The following is a 20,918-nucleotide window of genomic DNA, read 5'->3' as shown; positions in this document are numbered from 1 at the left end:
ATGCGATGTAAGTATCAGCTGATATTATCAGTAAACAGGTGTATTAATGTTACCATATCAAGATTTTGTTCCAATTAAGTTTAGAATAAATGTTCATACAACATTAAGGGCAGCTTACATTAAAAAGACACTTAGACAAAAAACAAAACATATCTAGAGGGTTTGTTATGATAGTGATGCTGTTTAAGTACAAAGTAATTCAGAATCAAACCAGTTCTCAGCTCACTTGCACAAGTCTCTCTCTCTCTCTCTCTCTCTCTCTCTCTCTCTCTCTCTCTCTCTCTCTCTCTCTCTCTCTCTCTCTCTGTCTGTCCCTGGCTGTCAGATCAAGTATCAGCAGTCAGGTCAGCCTATCAATGCCAGAAAAACTGAGTTTGTCAGCAGGAGTGCCTCACAATACGTGAGCCAAGTCTGAGAAAACATAGTGTATTTTCTCCCTCCTCCCTTTTATTTTAATTCCTCATGGTGTGCTGGATTTGAGTGCAGGGGCTGGGGGCTGGCTCAGGGGATAGAAGGCTGGATGATTACAGCAGAGGGAGGGCGGGAGAGAACGAGGGATGATGGAGGAGGAGGGCAGATGTGAAGCGCTGATAAAATCTCTTCCGCTTCACCTCGGCTCATCAGCAACATTTGCTGGTATCTGCTGTTGGAGGAGAGAGTGAGAGAGTGTGAGAGAGAGAGAGAGAGAGAGAGAGTAAGAAGGGGTGGTGTCACAGAGCAAGGGAAGAGAGATGGGCTGCAGGCAAGCTTTTCATGGGTGGCAGGTGGAATAATTGTGTGAAAGGGGTGAAATGGAAAGAAAGCTGGAGAGGGAGAGAGAAGAACGATGGAGCAGAAAGAAAAAGACAGCTAGAGATCAAGTTGACTTGTGAGGGTGAGATATTACTCTTGACATTATGCACTAGCACATCAGGTAAAAAGCTGCCCTCAGACCTTGACTAAGATTGATTCTAAGAAAAAGTTGTCTGCCAGGACAATCTGCTATTGGGAAGCTGCATTATTTTAACTAGCGCAAAAAACATTTTGTATGTTGTGCAACTTTGTGTCTGGGGCACATTTAGACATGAGCATTCATTGTACTAGACAATACCATTAAGATGAAAGTACAGCTTCTCCCAAAGAATCACAAAAATCTGCAACATTAGTTTCTGCAGCTAAAAATGCACATATAACAAACAGGAACCGACTGATATATATATATGTTTTTTGGACAGTGATGATATCAATATTCGACTATGGTTAATGATGAAAAAGACTGTTTTAGTTTTACAGTGCTGATCATCAGTTGTCAACTGTGCAATATCAAATATGACTTCACATTTCCTTCTGTTTAAACTCAAACAGCAAACTCACATCTTTTGCTTCACAGATTTCTTAGTGGTAGCTCTTATTTTATTTCATTATTATCTTTTTTTTTAAAAAACACCTTTGTGTGTGTGTGTGTGTGTGTGTGTGTGTGTGTGTGTGTCTTTGCACGGATTATGCTTCTTGCCCTCAGGCTAAAGGTTAGATTTGAATGCAGTTTGTTTTTGCCATTTTAACCATCGTGTTTTGAGTTTGAAATGACCAGCTCAGACTGTATTTATGTAACAGAAGCAACCAACTGTCTGTCAGCTTAGCAGTCTCTATAAAGTGATGTTTTTGCTCATGTAAGCAGTGTCTGCTCATTAAAAACCCACGGGCACCTTTATATCAGCCAATATTGACAGGTAACTGAGATATGCTCTGGGCCCTAATCACAGGGAATATGTTTATACTAAAACATAAGGTGGTTCACTCTGTGTTACTTGACCAAAAAGGCCCTGTAAGCTAGCACCGTCTGGCCCCCCTGATTGTGTAAAGAGAAAATCTGGGGACAGCCATGAGAAATTTTAAGCTAAATGTGGCTGCAAGCGTAGGCCAATTGGAGTTGGAACAAACGGAGTATGAAATTTCTAAGCCAACTGAATGCCTTGTGCAGGCAGAGTACACAGCAGGGGACGATGGTGCGCTCATCTACACTGTTCAATCGACAGCAGGCCTGTCATTAGCCCTTGCATGTAGAGTAAGTTAGTACTTTTGAAAAGTATCCACCAAAAAATCTACTTAAGCATGTAGATGCATGTGACACTGCATAGCATTTCGCTAGCTAGCTTTTTTATTGCGCTATCAATAATGACCTTATGCGAGGTGGCATACGCTTGTTAGTGACGGATTTTGCTGCAATCCAGCACCATTCAGAAACCCCTCTGACCCTGCAACTATTCATGCACTTTAAATGCCTCTTCCTATGTCATTATATTGGTAATAAGTCACACAACATCTGTGATTTTTTTGCTATGAAGTAGCAAAGTATTCAAAGTACTATCTAAGACTAATAAGGTACTGTATAGCTTTTATTACAGAACTGCTGCAATCACGGTTGCCATATGGAAGCGAGGCTCCACCGTGGCTGTCCACTGGTGTGACCTTCCTAAGGCCATGGTCCACTCTGCAGGAGTGTCACAGTGATGCTCCAGTGCTCCATCATGTGTACACAGCCATGCAGCCCTGGCCCAATGTGTTCCAACACTGATAAAACTCTTATCTCTCTCCACCCAGATCTGTTCATTAACACTGAGCATTTGTCCTCTACCTCTCTCTTTCTCCCTCTCTCTCTCTCTCTCTGGCTTTACCTCTCTTTCTCTCCACAGCAGATAGCAGAAGCAGCAGCAGCAGCCTCAACTGACAAACAGGGACAACACCGATAATAGGCCGTGTTCACCCAATCATCTCTCGCCCTGGCTTGTCCCCCTGCATTCCTGCAAGCGTCTTTGCCAAAAGGGGCCTAGCCAGGCTTCAGAGCGGGCTAATGCATCGTATCATGGCAAAGCCAGCACGAGACGGCGACTTACAACAGCATGCCTAATGAAAAGACTTATTCTGCTGGCAGGCCAACAAACGGCACCATGATTACAAAGGAGGGCGAGGAAAAATAAACCAGAACAGGCCCGTTGTGCTGTGAGATGCCACAGCTGACAGCTAGGAAATGTACATATGTGTGTGTGTGTGTTTGTAAAGGCCAAGGAGACACACACACACACATTCAGGAGTCAGTGAGTGTGAAATGGCTGCCTGGATTGCCCTGAGCTCCCCCCAGCTCCAGTGCTCCAGAAGCAGCAGCCCAGCCAGCTGGCTCTCCCTCCTCTCCCCAGCCAAGAAGAGGCCCGTCTGGGCATCAGTCAGCCCGCAGCCCTGCCGCACACATCTGGAGCTTATTGTTCCACCGGGCGGAATTATTCCACATGCAACACTGTCAGGAGCTTTCCTATTACACACCAGCGGAGCATGTTCATTCTCTTTCCGACTGATGTTTCAGGCCTCATGTGAAGGCATCCCTTTGAAGCATCACCATTTGTAACTGTCTCTAAATAATGGACTACTACCAACGAGTTCTTGCTTTAAGGAATGGTTTAGTATTTTGACTTAAAGGAACGACTAAACTATGTAACTGATTAAACCTCATTAAAGTGTACCTTCTTGATCTTTATCTGTTGGCCCTTTAAATGATGATAATACACATTTTAAATTATCCTGCTGCTCTCTTAAAAGGGAAATCAAAATGATTTTTTCAAAATTTCTGTATAATTCAGACAAATCTAGCCATTTTATTTACTATAACTGAACTTACCCATATCTTCTGAGTTTTCGTGGGTAAAGCTGCTAAAAGTAACATAATAAATGTAATAAAATAGTCAAAAGAAATAAAGGCTGTGGTAAAGGTTTTTGGGGCTATCTTGACTCGTGGTGCCCTCATGTACCTCTCCACCATGAAAAGATTAAAATAAACAGATTAAACACATTTCAGGGCAAAATGTTTTCACAAAACTATTGAAAACAAGGTTTCTTACATTAGGTAGCATATTCATAATTATTTCATGCAATTACTTTGTGATGTAGTTTTAGAGGTACTGAAGTCTTCAGACATGTGGTTCCCATCACCACCAATGTGAACAATTGTGACGCAGTGAATTTCTCTAGAATGGGACATTTCACATCAAACCACCCTGAATGAGTTTCTTTAGGTCTTAACAATTACATTTTGCAAAAATTATACAAAACAGAGGACATTTCACACTACCAATTACTGTTGGTGTTGCCGTAGCGACAAGCAAAATGACTGACCATGACCCATTTCCATGCATTTTGTGTCTTGTGTTTTGGAATCAATGAAAGCCTATTGTGCGGTCCAGTTTAAATATCTGAGCTCTTGTAAAAAAAAAAAACTCTGATTACTCGACTAACTTTCCAAAATTTTCCACATTACTTGATTACTGTAGTTATTTACAATAACCCTAACCCTAAATTCATCCATACATTAATTATGCTGACAATAAATCAATTCACCTTTATTCATTAACAGTAACATCTTAGTAAACAGTAAAATCTTAGCATTTACATTCTAGGCACTGGACACAATTATCATCAAGACCACAAATGACCATCCATCTATAATTACATCATGAATTATAAATGGTAGCCAGTTAGCATTATGCAAATGATATCTTGCTAACTGGCCCCTACTGCTTTTCACATTTAGCTGTATTAGCATTCCTTAAAAAAGGCCCCATGACACTGAAAGCGATATAGATGAATGAGAGAGGGACAGGAGGAGCATCTTGTGCATTTCAACTCTAACAGAGGGGACAAAACTGATGGCTAATGAGCACAATGCAAAACTCCCACAGCGCAACTTCTTTAGTTACATCAGTCTGTCTTTCTGGTGATTAGCATCAGCCGTGCAGTTCTTTGGTGTCTTGCCTGATGGGACCAATTCAGTTCTAGAATGTTGGACCTCTAGAATATGAAGAGGTATCAGAGAAAGTAAACAAATAGGTAAAATAAATACAACATATCCTACGTACTGTTGTATTTTTGTTTTGTTTTACATCCTTGAAATCCACTTACGACATTTGTTTGCCATCTGGGGTACATCAAAAAAAGGTAAGATTTGCATTTTATTTCATTTTATTAGCTGACTATGCAGTCACACCTGCACTTCCCTGAGACAGACGGCACAAGCAACCCTACCCCTGTACTCCGCTTACCAACTCCTGAGTGAGAGAGCCTTACTGAATTAGTGGGACTGAGCTTAATTGAGTTAAATCAAATGAATTGAGTTTAATCAAATTCACTGCAGATTTATGGATAGCATTGCATGCAGTGTCCCACCTTGGCAAACCGAACTGTTAAGATGTTAATGCCATTTGCAAAATCGTACCTTCACGAGTTCTTGGCAGTTCTTGGCATGTACAAATAACTTGCTTAATATTAAGAAGGACTGATTTTGTTGTATCAATCTATATTTATTACACAGACATTATACATGTATATATGTATGGAGCTAGAGGTGTTATGCAGTAGGACGTTTAGTGTCCAACAGGACACTACAGACAGAAAAAAGTTTGGGAATTGCCAAATTATAATCAAAGCTGTCACCACCAACTGCATCAGAGCATCAGAAACCGATGTGACCTTGCTTTTGCTTTGACATGGCATCTCGTGCTTTTGTTTATGGAAGACCATCCCCATATCCCAAATCGTAGGTGATCTCTGTTTCTCGCAGCAGTAAGTCAAAATAATAACTTGCGTTCTCTTCACTTGGCTATTCACTTAACTATTCACTTAGTATCTCCAAGTAATGACTAACTTTCTCAAAATATTGATATACTCACTATGTCAAAACAATGACTCAGTATCTCTTAATGATGACTTATTATCTCGTAATAATTACTTACTTGTTTAACTATATTAGATAGCCAGATTGATCATGTTGGTAATGTTGGCCAACTAAGGTCATATATAAGCCTATACTATGGCTATGTTACAATATGCTTAATATTGCATTCCAATTTGTTATATAACTGCAAGACAGACAAATAAAATTATTCTGATCTTAAGAAAATAGATTTAAATACATTCATAGCCATGCAATTTACAGCTGATGTTTTGAGCTACTTGCTGATTGGTCTGTATTTATCTATGTTTTGAATTGACAGGCAACCTGAATGAATCCAGGTCCTCCTGAAGGCTTACTACATTTGAACACTCACTTTCCATTAGGACTTGATTTTTTTTACTGTGCCTTTAAGACTGATAATTGTACTTCACCACTGTGCTGATTAGCTGGCTGTCACGGTTGGCCCCTCTGGGTTTTGCTTTCTTGTGTTTTTGTTTTCGGTTCTGTGTGGCACGCCTCGGTGTGCATGCATTTGGGGGGGGTACTGTCACGGTTGGCCCCTCCCAGTCCTGTCCATGTGCTCCTGTGTAACTCTGCCCCTGATTGTTTTCACCTGTCCCTCGTTGTTCCATGTATATAAGCCCTGTGTTTGCCCCTTGCGTTTGCCAGTCTTTGTATCGTTGTACCTGGTCTTTGTTTGTGTTGGTTGTGGTCTTTGTAATGTCATACCCTAGATCTGTACGTGTTGGCTCATTGACCCTGGACTGTTTTGACCACGACCCTGGATTTGCCCATAATAAATCTCGCTTATCTCAGCGTGTGCGTCCGCCTCCTCGCTCCCCCTTACAGAAAGACTGGCCACCACAGGACGCAGCAGGTAAGCGAGACTCCGGCATGTGGTTGTCCCGTTGGGACGAAACTCCGGCTGTTTCAAAGCAGCCCGAGTTCGCCGTGTCCCAACGCCACCAAGCCGGAGACAGCAAATCCCCTGGCGCTGAGGGAATACGAGCGTCTCGTCGGTCCCGCAAGAAAGCGGAGGACCTTCCCGCCTTGTGTCCAGGCGACGAGAGCTCAGGTAAGCGCCTTGGGTCTGCCCGTCTTGAGCGCCACTGCAGGGGTCAGACAGAAGGAGCATTCAGATGACCCGTTTTGTGGGACTCGGCTCGTTCGCAAGCGTCACTGCGAGCTGCCTATCGCTCGAGTGAACTTTGGGAACGGCCGAGTGGGTCCAGTGTCTGTCTGTTCCTCCAGGTTGGAGCAGAGGTCCCCAGCCCGAAAGCCTGATCCCGTGGCCGCGCCCCGCGGTCACTTCTGATCCCGTGGCCGCACCCCGCGGCACTTCTGATCCCGTGGCCGCACCCCGCGGCACTTCTGATCCCGTGGCCGCGCCTCCGGACCCGCCGCCAGTTGCCGCCAGTTGCCGCGCCTCCGGACGCGCCGCCAGTCGCCGCGCCTCCGGGCCCGCCTGCCTCCGTGGACGTCGTAGCAGGCCCGCCTGCCTCCGTGGACGTCGTAGCAGGCCCGCCTGCCTCCGTGGACGTCGTAGCAGGCCCGCTTGCCTCCGTGGACGTTGTAGCAGGCCCGCCTGCCTCCGTGGACGTCGTAGCAGGCCCGCCTGCCTCCGTGGACGTCGTAGCAGGCCCGCCTGCCTCCGTGGACATTACATCCCCTTTGTTCCCGCCCTCGCCTGTGTCTGTTTCCCCTGGGCCTTCCGTTTCTGTCTCTATTCCCTGTGGTTCTTCTGTGCCTCCTGTGTCTGTTTCTGTTCCTTTGTTTCTGCCTTGTTCGGTCCCTGGTTTTGTCCTGTTCCCTACTGTTGTCTGTCTCGGTTCCCGTTCCTGTTGTGGTTCCCGTTCCTGTGTCTCCTTTTGTTTCTGTTTCTGTACCCGTTTCCGTTTCTGTCTTGGTGCCTGTTCCCCTGTCTTTTGCGTGGTCTGTTGTTCGTTCTTGTTTTCCTCGTCCTGTGTCTCCGGTCGTCTCTCGGTCGGCGTCGTTTTGTGTTGTGCCTCCTCGTTCTCCCTCCGTTTTTTTTTTGTCCTCGTTCTGTTTCGTCTGTTCCTGTGTCTGGTGTGTCTCCGTCTGTGTCTGTTCCTATTTCTTGTTCTGCCTCTTGTGGTTCTGCCTCTGTGCCCGTTTCTGCCTCTTGTGGTTCTGCCTCTGTGCCCGTTTCTGCCTCTGTGCCCGTTTCTGCCTCTGTGCCCGTTTCTGCTTCTGCTCTGGCTTCGGTGTCTGTGCCTGTTGTCTAGTTTGGTTTTGTCTTTTTCTGGGTTTTGCTTTCTTGTGTTTTTGTTTTCGGTTCTGTGTGGCACGCCTCTGTGTGCATGCCTTTGGGGGGGCTACTGTCACGGTTGGCCCATCCCAGTCCTGTCCATGTGCTCCTGTTTTGGTTGTGTAACTCTGCCCCTGATTGTTTTCACCTGTCCCTCGTTGTTCCATGTATTTAAGCCCTGTGTTTGCCCCTTGTGTTTGCCAGTCTTTGTATCGTTGTACCTGGTCTTTGTTTGTGTTGGTTCTGGTCTTTGTTATGTCATACCCTAGATCTGTACGTGTTGGCTCATTGACCCTGGACTGTTTTGACCACGACCCTGGATTTGCCCATAATAAATCTCGCTTATCTCATCGTGTGCGTCCGCCTCCTTGCTCCCCCTTACACTGGCCTGCTATTGCGCCTTGTTCAAAAAGCAGTTCTGGCTGAAACACTACTTATATCTTCAGCATGACTGGGTCAGGCTAAACTGCTGTAGGCTGAACAGGTATATAAATGCATTCGTTCTCATGATATCACAACAACAATGAATACAGAATGAGCTTTTTTTCGCACCTTAGTTTTTTAATGAATGGATTGTATGGACCAGTGTGACCAGGACATTTTGAAACTTTAACACTGTGTGCATATTACATCATGCAGTACCAAAATCCTGATTCCTGACAGGTAACATTAACACCCGTCTAACAGGACCAAAAAAGTTCTGTGCACTTATATTCGTAAAACATATTTAACATTTGGCAGCGGCCTCTGCTCCGTCCACTATAATAATTATTGTACCCTAAGTTACAGTGCGCTGTGGTTCAGATTTAGTGAATGGACTTGGAATCAAATTGTCTGCTATGAAATGGCTGCCATCCAAAATGGTGCAATACTGACTGAATGGTGAGCAGTTATAGGCGCTCTGACTACACAAACACAAGTCCAGGGCAGAGAACGAACTAAAACGCAAGCCAGTGCAGAGGGAGCAGTCACGGATGGGTATTTTTGGACCCCAAACTGAAAGCTGTGTAAGCAGACTTAATAAAATATGTTGCAGGTCCAAAGGGGGGAGAAATTTCTGCTCTATTGCTACTTCACCTACTCAGCTGAGAGCAAAATGTTGTCGGCTTTGTACCGAGACATGATGCAGAACAGACAACTGTGACTCAAGACCAGAAACTGTGATACAAATGCACTATAGCATGCAAACCAGTGCTGAATAATTTAGTAATATGGTGATGTTCGGTTACAGCCCTGGTAAGGGTTGTGTCAATTGATACACATTAGAGAATATTCTGCAGCACATCATATAGAGTTTGTGACCATTTCTACTGAGCCATCTTGATTTTTAGCACCTCTGTGGCAAACCATGAAAGTGCCTTGTGTCATGCAGTATTAAGGCATTTAGCTAATTACACTGCACTACATTACACTATGTCTAATAAGTTGTCACCTGCTCACCCAGTGTTTCTTCAGAAATGAAGGGTGTTAATAGCGAGTTCTCCCCCATATTCTGCAGTAGCAACCCCTACCGTTCTACAGGTTTTACAGTACATGTTGGAACATGTTGAAGTGAGGATTTGACTGTGTTCCCAGTATGGTCAGGTACTGATGCTGGATAATGTGTTCTGAATCACAAATGCACCTTGAATTCATCCCAAAGATATTGGATGGTGCTCCATCACACCACAGAATGCGGTTCCACTTTATATCCCTCGAGCTGATGACTGACATTGGACATGATGACCCTAGGCTCATGCGTGGAGGCTCCTGAGTGTCCCATTCTAATGTTTTTCTATGGACGTTATACTAGCTGTGTGTTGCTAGTGTTAGTGCAACTGAATGCCTTTGTCAGCAAAGGGTGCACCTTAAAGCAGCTGAATACACTAATTAGAAGAGCTGTATGTATACCTCTGGATATAGAGTGTATGCTGCAGTTCTTTCATTTGGGCCTAATTTCCTATCATCAATGTAGCATTAAACATGAAGAATCAAGCGTTAGGAAAGTACGTAGGCTCTATAATAGTCACTGATATAACAACATAATGAGAAATAATAATGATTCCACCAGGTAATGTAAGGTTCCACCTTAATGGACTTAATGAACACAAAAACACAATAGCATGAACTGCACGAGAGTGTATAAAGTGACACAGGAGAAAAAATCCTGATTAACCTAAACTAGTGGTCTATGCATGTACAACATGTTTTTCATACCTGTGGAATCTGGTCAAAAGAAAATATTAAGTTTTCTTAAATTCAGTTATCACAATGAACAAATGCTGTGTTTATATTTTAAGTGAAAACTACATTTGACAAGATTTGCCAAGACAAATCTCACCCGTTTAAGAATGGTGTCCTTCACCTCAAGGCTGAAGCTTTAGCCTTAGCTACAGACTTTAAAAAGATGGTTCTACAAGGGTTCTAAAGGAAATGTTTCTATGTAGAATCATTTCATGGAGAGTGTGTTGTATGTAGTACAATGTAGAACCTTTTTAAAAATGGTTCTGTACTCCACCAAAAAGGGTTCTTCTATTGCTACAAGCTTGACAGCACAACAATAGAAAAACCTTTTTTGGTTCTATATAGAACCATCTTCAAAAAGATTGAAAAGAGTTGTGCAACGGTCTAAGCACTGGACCTCTCATTGGGAGACAGCAAGTTTAGATCCCAGAGATGCCACAGCCATCCATTGTCAAAAGTTTGAAAGAGCATAACTGACCTCACTCTTGCTGGGTGGGTAGGACTGCCCTCCATCTGCCCCTATCAGTCAGCTGACATTGGCATCTATTAGCTCACATAATTAGCACCCATCATTCTCCTACAAGAGTGTCTGATGCATTAACTCTGGTGGTGATTCCTGCCTCTCATAGAGAGCCTGGATTAGCTCCCACTCTCTCAACCTTCTAATAGAAGAGACCTTGCAGGTTTAATTGAACATGAACATGACGTAATTCCCCAAAAAGGAAACAGTCAAGCTAGTGTAATTAGTTATAGCAGCCTAACGTGAAAGCGCTACATAAAAACACCTTACCATTACCCTGTCAGAATGGAGTAGCTGAATTTTGCACTGCAACCTTTTTTGGTATCAGGCACTGCAGGGCAGTGTTCAGAGGGCTACAAGACTCCCACATAAGGTCTTCATGACAACTAACATTGACCCATATTAATATTTATAAACACTTCTTCTAATAGGCATCATTTGTCATGATTGGCTGCCATGCCAATTGCTTGCAAAGATGTCTGAACTCTATACTCCAACAGAGTGCACTGTAAAACTTCCAATTTGGTCAGAATCTGTAGTCTGTTAAAAAAATCATCTCATTGTTTCTCAACCAAGGAAAACAACTGAAATAGTGCCAAGAAACCACAAAATGACAACGCATCTGGTACAGCAATCCTGTTCAGTGAGGGTTACAACACACAAACAACAGAATCCAGTCAAGCAGAACTTCACCACTACTGTGAAGAGACGTCTGTACTGCTTCACATGGATTCCCTGATTTGTGGGAAAGAGAATGAGAACAAATATCCGCAGTTGCCGCAGCTAGCAAGAGCCTACTTGTACATGCCAGTGACGTGTGTGCCGTCAGAGAGCATTTTCCGCACAGGACTCATCTGGTTTCATTCTCAGTTTCACCCTGAGCATGTTGGCATATTAATTTCTTAATAGAAACCCAGAGCTAGAGACTAGTGAAGTATACAGGATACAAATTATAACAATGTGAATGTACATGTAGGTAGTTCATCAATTTATCTATTATAAGGCAAATGATAAAAAAGTCAATCGCACTTCACACAAGGATGAGATTCAGGTTGTGTCCACTGTAAAAACTGTGTAGACTGACATCTAAGCTCTATTCTTTTATTTCCCACTTCTCAGAGAGGCTCAAAAACACACACACACGGGCCAGGCTTCATCCTCTAAGGCATCGTTCGTGTATGTCCTCCAAACTATGACCACGAAATGCTTAGAAGGGACTGCTTCGTCCATGGTGACTTTGAGGCAGTGTCCTGTTAGTTATGAACATAAACAGCAGCATAAAGCAGGCCTCCGAGTGAATACATAAATAGGAGCACTATTAAGAATCATGGGACCAACCGCTCATCCAGCAGAGCAATCTGGGTTGGGTAGCTGTGGGTGGTCATTTACACTGATAGACCCTTTGTTATCCCAAAACCCATTTAGAGCATTTGTCTGTGTGTTAGTGTGTATGTGTGTCCTTTAGCAGTCTGTATTAACTGGCATGGGAGAGCTCCTCTAAATGACTGCACAGAAGGCAGAGACATGTGAGAGGTTTCGGGACATGGTGAGAGGGGCTCTTCAGACCCAGTGGCTCCCTGGAGATTCTGCTGCTCTGTGTGTCATTTCTGGGTCACTTTGGATGCAGGAATAGGCCCGTGCCAGGGGGAAGGACGCTTCTAAACTGCAGGTAAACAGAAACTCAAACCTTTAGAGAAACACATCAGTCCAAACTAGGAATGGCTTAAAAATGGAAGTAATGACAGACAAATGATCTGCTTTAATTCACTTGTTTCTTGGAAAACTCTGAAATGTTTTTTTAATAAAATGTTTTAAAGTATGCAATCATTGTCAAATGCTTCAAAATGCACTGTTCCCTAACCTATATGATCTATATATAGAAAATTTAACTGCAAATTTTTTTTTTAAGGATTTTAAAGTTTTTAAGCTTTTACATTTTTAATTTTTTACATTCTTGTTAAAACTCTGTCTTTTCTGGAACTCTGTGAAGCTGCTTTGTGACAACATCCGTTGTAAAAAGTGCTATACAAATAAATTTGATTTGATTTGATTCAAATTTTGAGCTCAGCATATAAAATCATATCAATACGGTTGCTCAGACTAGGGGGGCTGTCCATTTGAAAAAAACATTCTTTAGCGCCCATGAAAATATTACAAAATGTAAGTCATAGGCAGCAGCATCCTTGCAGCCTGACAACGCATCCATGACTTTTTCTACTTTAAATAAATGAAACTTAAAAAGCTCTTAAAGCTTTTAAATCTGTGGCTAGTTCATATAGGCTACTTATTTTGCTAAGCAAATCAGGTTCAATACTGTGAAAGGGCGACTGTTACATGTCAGTTAAATGTGAGGTAAGCAACTGTAACTTGTGTTCATTGTTCAAAAAAATTTTTTTCCCTCTGCTTATGATTTAGCTATAATGAAGTTGTCTGGTTGGTGGTTGCCATCCTCACTATAGTGATGTTTCAGGGCCTTAAATCCTGCTATAACACAGGCTCACCTCGACAACAGTAACAAAGCATCACTTCTCTAATTCTAAATATGATTAAATTAACATCTGCTTAACATACAGACACACTTGCTGGTTAAATCTATAATACTGACCACATAGTTTTAAGTTTTAACTGTTCCATCTGAAAGTGTCTTCAGTCTTGGTGTGATTCTGGATGACTCATCCAGAATGCAGCAGCACGGCTTGTCTTCAGGCTTCCTAAGTACACTCATGTCACCCCACTGCTGCGTGCCCTTCACTGGCTTCCTGTAGCTCACTGATTTAAAGCTCTAATGCTTGCCTATAAAGTCACTAAAGACCAGCTCCTCCCTATCTTGTGTCAATGGTCAAAACGCAATCGGTACCTTGAACCCATAAAGCTTCAAGAGCAGCATGGAAGACAAGCATCAAGACTCTCCTGTCCTGGCACTCAGGTGGTGGAACTAACGTCCACTGGCTGTCTGAACAATTGACTCTCTCATAGTCTTCAAACACAGACAGAAGATGCGTCTCTCTGGACAGCACTGAAGTGAGCACTAATCTAAGTACTTATTAAAATGTATTGTGATCATGTTTCTTCTAGGTATTAGCACTGGCTTTTGTTTGTGGCAGTGTCTGAGCTCAAGGGTTGTTTGGACTCTATGAACCTATTTGTACTAGCTAGGATACTTTCACTGAATGGACAAAAAAGCACTTTTGTAAGTCACATTAGATAAGTTCATCTGCTAAACACCATATTTTCCCCGCTAACTTGAACCTGCAGAGATCAAAAATGATAGTCCAAACAACCAATCAGTACAGGACATTTACATATATCGTCGCTGTCCAGTGAAAACCATATACACTATACTGCCAAAAGTATTCACTCACCCATCCAAATCATTTAATTCAGGTGTTCCAATCACTTCCATAGCCACAGGTGTATTAAACCAAGCACCTAGGCATGCAGACTGCTTCTACAAACAATAGTGAAAGAATGGGTCGCTCTCAGGAGCTCCAGCTGAATTCCAGCAATGTACGATTTTTAGGTACGATTATAAGATGCCACCTGTGCAAAAAGTCCAGTTGTGAAATTTCTTGTTACTAAATATTCCACAGTCAACTGTCAGTGCTATTATAACAAAGTGGAAGTGACTGGGAATGACAGCAACTCAGCCACAAAGTCACCAAGCACAATGCAAAGCGCTGAATGCAGTGGTGTAAAGCGCCACTACTGGACTCTAGAGCAGTGGAGATGTGTTCTCTGGAGTGATGAATCACACTTCTCCATCTGGCAATCCGATGGACAAGTCTGGGTTTGGCGGTTGCCAGGAGACGGTACTTGTCTGACTGCATTGTGCCAAGTGTAAAGTTTGGTGGAGGGGGGATTATGGTGTGGGGTTGTTTTTCAGAAGTCGGGCTCGGCTCCTTTGTTCCCGTGAAAGGAACTCTTAAAGCTTCAGCAGACCATGAGATTTTGGACAATTTCATGCTCCCAACTTTGTGGGAACAGTTTGGGGACGGCCCCTTCCTGTTCCAACATGACTGTGCACCAGTGCACAAACCAAGGTCCATAAAGACATGGATGAGCAGGTTTGGTGTGGGATAACTTGACTGGCCTGCACAGAGTCCTGACCTCAACCCGATAGAACACCTTTGGGATGAATAAGAGCAGAGACTGCATGCCAGGCCTTCTTGTTCAATATCTGACCTCACAAATGCGCCTTGTGGAAAGCTTTTCTAGAAGAGTTGAAGCTGTTATAGCTGCTATGGCTGGGCCGATGTCATATTAAACCTTATGGATTAAGAAAGGGATGTTAAGTTCATATGCGAGTGAAGGCAGATGAGCAAATACTTTCGGCAATATAGTGTATCTGCATTTTTTGTGATTTTTATTTTTCGACATCATTTAAGCTCAACAGATGTCTGTTACATTGTGTGAAAATTTCATGACGATTAAAAGTTCTTAGAATAAAATCTCTTTTCATTAACTTACATTGAAAGTAATGTGTGTTTTAGCCTTCTCCTGTAAAGTTACTTGTTTGTTTTTTGTAGGACAGCAACAATATAAAAGATACTGTGACATAAACAGCCTGTTTCATTCTAAGGATTTACTAAAGATTAGACAATGGTTATGGTTATTAACACTGTTTTTGGTTCAGGGTGGCACAATGGGTAGCACTGTTGCCTCGCAATAAGAAAGGCCTGGGTTCAATTCCCGGCCAGGTGACCGGGAGGTGTGGCGTTCATGTTCTCCGCATGTCTCTGTGTTTTCTCCGGGTACCCCAGTTTCCTCCCACAGTCCAAAAACATGCAGTCAGGCCAACTGGACATGCCCCTAGGTGTGAATGTATATGTCTGTCTGTCTGCCTTATGACCTGTCCAGGGTGTATCCTGCCTTCTGCCCAATGAATGATGGGATATCCAGCACCCCTGCGACCCAAAAGGATGTTGTATGTGTTTGGTTCATATGTCTACACAAACCAGGATCTAGTGGGAAAATAGTTAAACTACAAGAAAATATACTTCCCTTCAAAGGCACCTAAAATGCCGTCCAACAGCAGCTATAAACGATGAAAACATGAACGTTAGGATATCCATTCCTGTTGATTTGCCCCAATAAACAAAGGTAACACGTCTGGTACTGACTGTTCTTTGAAAAGTTGATTTGCACATTTGCATATTAAAATAACATTGTGCAATTTGGTATTTTGCCAAGAGTTAAAAGTATGCTAACAGCACTTGGTTTAAATTAGAGCTCTGTACTGTGAGAAATGCTGAGAGAGACTTTGGGTGGGTGAGTGGGTAGGTGTGTGTGTGTGTGTGTGAAAGAGAGAGAGTGTATGTGCTGGAGAAAGAAAGAAAAGAAATAATCAGTTGTAAAAAGCAGCAACTGGTTTTCAAATTCCGATGATTACTAAAACACAATTACTTCTTGTTCTATTATTGAATCTCTCGGGTGCTGTTTGGGGGGGTGTGGGGGTTTGAATAATTCCAGAGCGACAGCGCTGCACCCACTACATCACCTGTTCGGCTTCAGCCGGGCCGCAACATTAACTCAATCAATGTCAATTATTCCATGCACTCCATTATTGCTGTGCGTGGTGCCAGCAGAATTTTAATCCAGACTCTGCGCTTCCTTCACGCAAAACCGCTCCTGCTCTGATTAAAACGCCACCGCTACATTCCAGACACCCACGTCGCATATATTACTTCGTATTTTTAAACTGCCTGGGGACAAAACCATGCTTTACAAGGTATGAAATATAAATGGTAGATGAACTTTTTTCCCCTCTCTCCCAGCCATGGTTTCCGTAATCGAATTTGAGGTTGAATATGAAGGATATGTCTCAGAATTTAATGCTTGAGAGGTTCCACGAGGACGGAAAGACAAGTGGGTGGTGGCTTGGTCCTACACTTGTCATTTAGTGGTGTTTAAGGAGACTTTGAATGATCAACAGGTGATGACTGTACAATCAACTTTCTGTTTAAAGAACTTAAGTAGATAAGACTTCTTCAGATTTGGTGATCTAGAGTCTTATGGATATCAGTTGCAGTCAAATCTAACTCTAATATTTAGATTAGGGATGGGCATGGGCACTCAAGTACGCAATTAACCATGCAAGGTGTCAGTATTCAAATACTGAAATCACTATTGGGTATTCGGTATGGATTTATCATGAGAAGACAGAGGATATACACAAGCCGATTTAGTTCATTAAAACATAATGTCTTTCCTTATATTTGTACATCCTTATGAGCGGGCCACGGCTAACTAGGTAACTATGCTAGCTGATGTGAGCTATGTCGAAAAACTGTGAAAATTTATTTGTCTGAGAAGTAACAAGTTGGAACATTGTCCACAGAGGATAAAAATTCCATGTCCTCATCAGCATCCAACGTGATAACTGTTAGCTCTGTTAGCTCATTAGCATATTTGAATATGTAGCCTCCATTACTCATCCAGTGCAAAAACCTACCAATTTCCTTCGGCTGTTTTTAATTATAAACACACCTGTGCAGACACCTGTGCAGGTAAGCCTATAGTACAACATTGTTTTTGGCCAAAGTCTTTTTTGCTGTTGTTTTTCCTTTCCCTGTGGTTAAATGGATATCTGCTCATGAACTTATGGGTAACAAATACAAAAAAATAGTTTGAACAATTTTAATTCCTCGATTCCTAAGAACCTAAACAATTGTGCTTAACAGATGTTGAGGAGCAAATCTGGCCTTCCTTGAGTAACATATACAACTCCTTAAACTGCAGCCTTATTAATCTGTTATTCATTTTTTGACCTATTCAAAAACCATTATTAATAATTCTTTAAAAATAATAAGTTTGACATGAACCTTCACACTTCATGAAAGAACCCACTGCCAGCAGTTATAGACTTGTATTCCTCATGTACTTTACAACAACTTCCACATTTCACGAGGAAATATCTTACAAGAACTCTTACTCTCTTCTTTCCATTCAACTAGACCATTCACACAGATTTTGCAATAGCTAATGAACATTTTGCTTCAAGCCATGTGCTCATTACTACAGCTCAGAGATATGAAATATGTTTATGAACTTAATTTCAGCCAAGATATACAAATAATACACCAAATGAAAGAGTAGATTCTCAGAATTATGAAAATATACATTATTCTGTAAAATGGTTTTGGTATTCAGCACTAAATTGTAAGAATGTAGAATTACTATTATCCTCATAAAACACATGTTCACTATAAAACACATTCCTACATGCAGTTACTGAAGAATAAGCAAGGAGAAATTTGGGTGTAAAAGGACCTGAAGCGTTGAGGTCAGGTAAACATTTTCAGGCGAGGTCAGGATTTGGTACTTAATTTGCACATTAAAATAAACAACCATTTTGCAATAGCAGGTTATGTTTACTGATACAAGGTTAAGACCTTAAACTAAAGGCTTATTAGTCAACAATTTGTCTTCAGACTTAAGCAACTACAAATAACATCCATAATTAAGTACCTACTATGGATATTCCATAAGTATTCTGAAAAGTACTAAAACAAGCTATGTATGAGCGAGAAACTGAAGTGTGGGATTTAAAATGGGCTCTTGCACTTCCACAGTGCCATTAGAATGTTAATACTATATTATCTCAGTTACACTGCTCACACATCACCTGGTTGATGGGGGGAGGAAGAGTGTGTCCCGCAAGGGCCAGTTTGACTGTTGTCTCCCAAATATGGGTATCCTTGCTTCCTCTGGCCGTTACCATGAACTGGATGGGCTCTGAAAGGTTAGCCACCTCTCGCTGTGCATACAGAGAGCCGTCTGGTCGAACGCCGAACTTTGGGTCACTGCTCTCAAAGCTGATTCTCTCGTTCAGATGGCAAGCCTTGAACTTCACTGCACAGAGGAAAGAAAAGAACAGAGCGGGAATGATGAATATTTAGATGTTATGCTTATATCACTGAGATACAAAATATAACAGCAGCTGGCCATCTGAGATATATATTGCTGGAACATTTGGCATATTCTGCTTCTGTAATACATTTAGAACACACAATATGACAGCTTTGTCTGTTCAAATGAACAACTTGCCGATGAGTCAGTCCCACATACAAAACAAAAAAATCACGCTGGACTAAACTTCCTGTTTACAACTTTCACTTAAAACAGACCTTCATGCATTTCATTTGGCAGTTCCTTGCAAGACGCATCTGTTAACTGAGATTTTTATCCAGTCTGAAAACAATTACTGCATGTGTATTTGTCTAGAAGAGAGGGAGAGAGAGAGAGATATAAAGAGAGAAAGGGAGGGAAAGAAAGGAATGAGACAGAGAAATGAGTGAGAGACAAAGAAAGAGACTGAGACAGAAAATAGGAAAGACAAAGAGAGAAAAAGAGGAGAGCGAGAAGGGAGAGATGGGGAGAACGTGACAGAGATTGAGAGTGAGAGAGAGAGGAAAGAAAGAAAAAAGAAGGAGAGAAAGAGGGAAATGGAGGAGAGAGAGAAAACTGAGAGAGATGGAGATAAAGGAAGAAAAAGAAAGTGAGAGAATTAGAGAAAATGTGGGAGAGAGAAAAAGTACAAAGAAAGAAGAGGGAGAGAGAGGAGAGAAAGAGGAAAATTAGAGGAGAAAAAATGAAAGAAGGAGATAAAGGGAGAAAAAGAGTGAGAGAGAAATTGTGAGAAAGTGGGAGAGAGAAAGAGAGAGAGGAGAAAGAGTGGCAGAGGCAGGGGAAGCGAGAGAGAAGGAAAAAAAAGAAAACTTTGCTCTGAAAGCTGTCATGACAAGGGCATCACCCTATCCCCTAAACCACATCAAACGTAGGAAAAAAACAGAATCAGAAGGCGGAGCTGTCTTATATAAAAGATTCAGTGTGGGTCCAGTGCTGGCTAAGCAAACAGTGAAAGAGCAGAACAAGGCTGACACACACTCTGCCCTGTTCCGATTCACTGCTTTACTGCCTCTGAGTGGAAAAAACTGAATCTCCAGCACTTTTATCACGCACTGTATCACCTACTGCATTTTCATGCGTGAGCCCACGTCTGGCAGCGCAGGAGCGCCATGTTCTTCAGGAAGTCTCATTTAGGTCATGTTGTGCCTGACAGTCTGCGTGCATGAATATGAGTCATGGGTGTTTAGCTGCACTGCATGGCCACCGAGCCCTGAGATTATTCTCGTTAACAAGAGCAGATGGTCCTCTCACAAACACCTGAGGGGAAACTACTACAGGTCTACTTAGCACACCCAGAGAGAGAGAGAGAGAGAGAGAGAAACAGAGAGAGAGAGAGATTGAGAGAGAGAGAGACAGAGAGAGAGAGACAAAGAGAGAAACAGAGAGAGAGAGAGAGAGATTGAGAGAGAGAGAGACAGAGACAGAGAGAGAGACACAGAGAGAGAGAGATGGAGAGAGAGAGAGAGAGATTGAGAGAGAGAGAGACAGAGACAGAGAGAGAGAGACAAAGAGAGAGAGAGAGATTGAGAGAGAGAGAGACAGAGACAGAGAGACACAGAGAGAGAGATGGAGAGAGAGAGAGAGAGAGAGAGATTGAGAGCGAGAGAGACAGAGACAGAGAGAGAGAGACAAAGAGAGAAACAGAGAGAGAGAGAGACAGAGACAGAGAGAGAGACACAGAGAGAGAGATGGAGAGAGAGAGAGAGAGAGAGAGAGAGATTGAGAGCGAGAGAGACAGAGACAGAGAGAGAGACAAAGAGAGAAACAGAGAGAGAGAGAGACAGAGACAGAGAGAGAGACACACAGAGAGAGATGGAGAGAGAGAGAGATTGAGAGAGAGAGAGAGACAGAGACAGAGAGACACAGAGAGAGATGGAGAGAGAGAGAGACAGAGACAGAGAGAGAGACAGAGAGAGATAGAAAGAGAGAAAGAGAGACACAGAGAGAGAGAGAGCTAGAGACAGGGAGTGAGAGACAGAGACAGAGAGATAGAAAGAGAGAAAGAGAGACAGAGAGAGAGAGAGAGTGCTAGAGACAGAGAGCTAGAGACAGAGAGAGAGAGACAGAGAGAGAGAAAGAGAGAGAAAGAGAGAGATTGAGAGAGAGAGACAGAGAGAGAGAGAGAGAGAGTGCTAGAGACAGAGAGAGAGAGACAGAGAGAGAGAGACAGAGAGAGAGAAAGAGAGAGAAAGAGAGAGAGAGAGAGAGGCAACACAAGCACATTTATCTAAACCCTAAGCCTAATTTGAGAATTTGCAGTCAACCGGTTATTCTACCAAAGGTCCTTTTTGGGAGCTACT

The 20,918-nt window shown here is 42.5% G+C and overlaps 1 protein-coding gene and 1 long non-coding RNA gene across 3 annotated transcripts in view; one reads left to right on the top strand and one right to left on the bottom strand.

The window, feature by feature from the left end:
* cdh4 (cadherin 4, type 1, R-cadherin (retinal)) overlaps window positions 1–20,918 on the bottom strand; it is a 324,747-nt gene that overhangs the window by 113,478 nt on the left and 190,351 nt on the right. For both annotated transcript variants that reach the window (XM_017712252.2, XM_037532428.1), the window contains one exon: window positions 18,335–18,561. In XM_017712252.2, coding sequence (XP_017567741.1) covers window positions 18,335–18,561 — 227 coding nt within the window. The remainder of the gene's footprint in view (window positions 1–18,334; window positions 18,562–20,918) is intronic.
* LOC108436049 lies at window positions 627–3,508 on the top strand. Its single transcript, XR_001858492.1, has 2 exons — window positions 627–874; window positions 2,673–3,508. It is a non-coding gene; the product is annotated as an uncharacterized LOC108436049 (long non-coding RNA).

This window comes from Pygocentrus nattereri, chromosome 21 (genome assembly GCF_015220715.1).
Source record: "Pygocentrus nattereri isolate fPygNat1 chromosome 21, fPygNat1.pri, whole genome shotgun sequence".
Taxonomy (NCBI): domain Eukaryota; kingdom Metazoa; phylum Chordata; class Actinopteri; order Characiformes; family Serrasalmidae; genus Pygocentrus; species Pygocentrus nattereri.
Note: the sequence above shows the minus strand (reverse complement) of the source record. Positions and strands in the feature narration are given on the sequence as shown.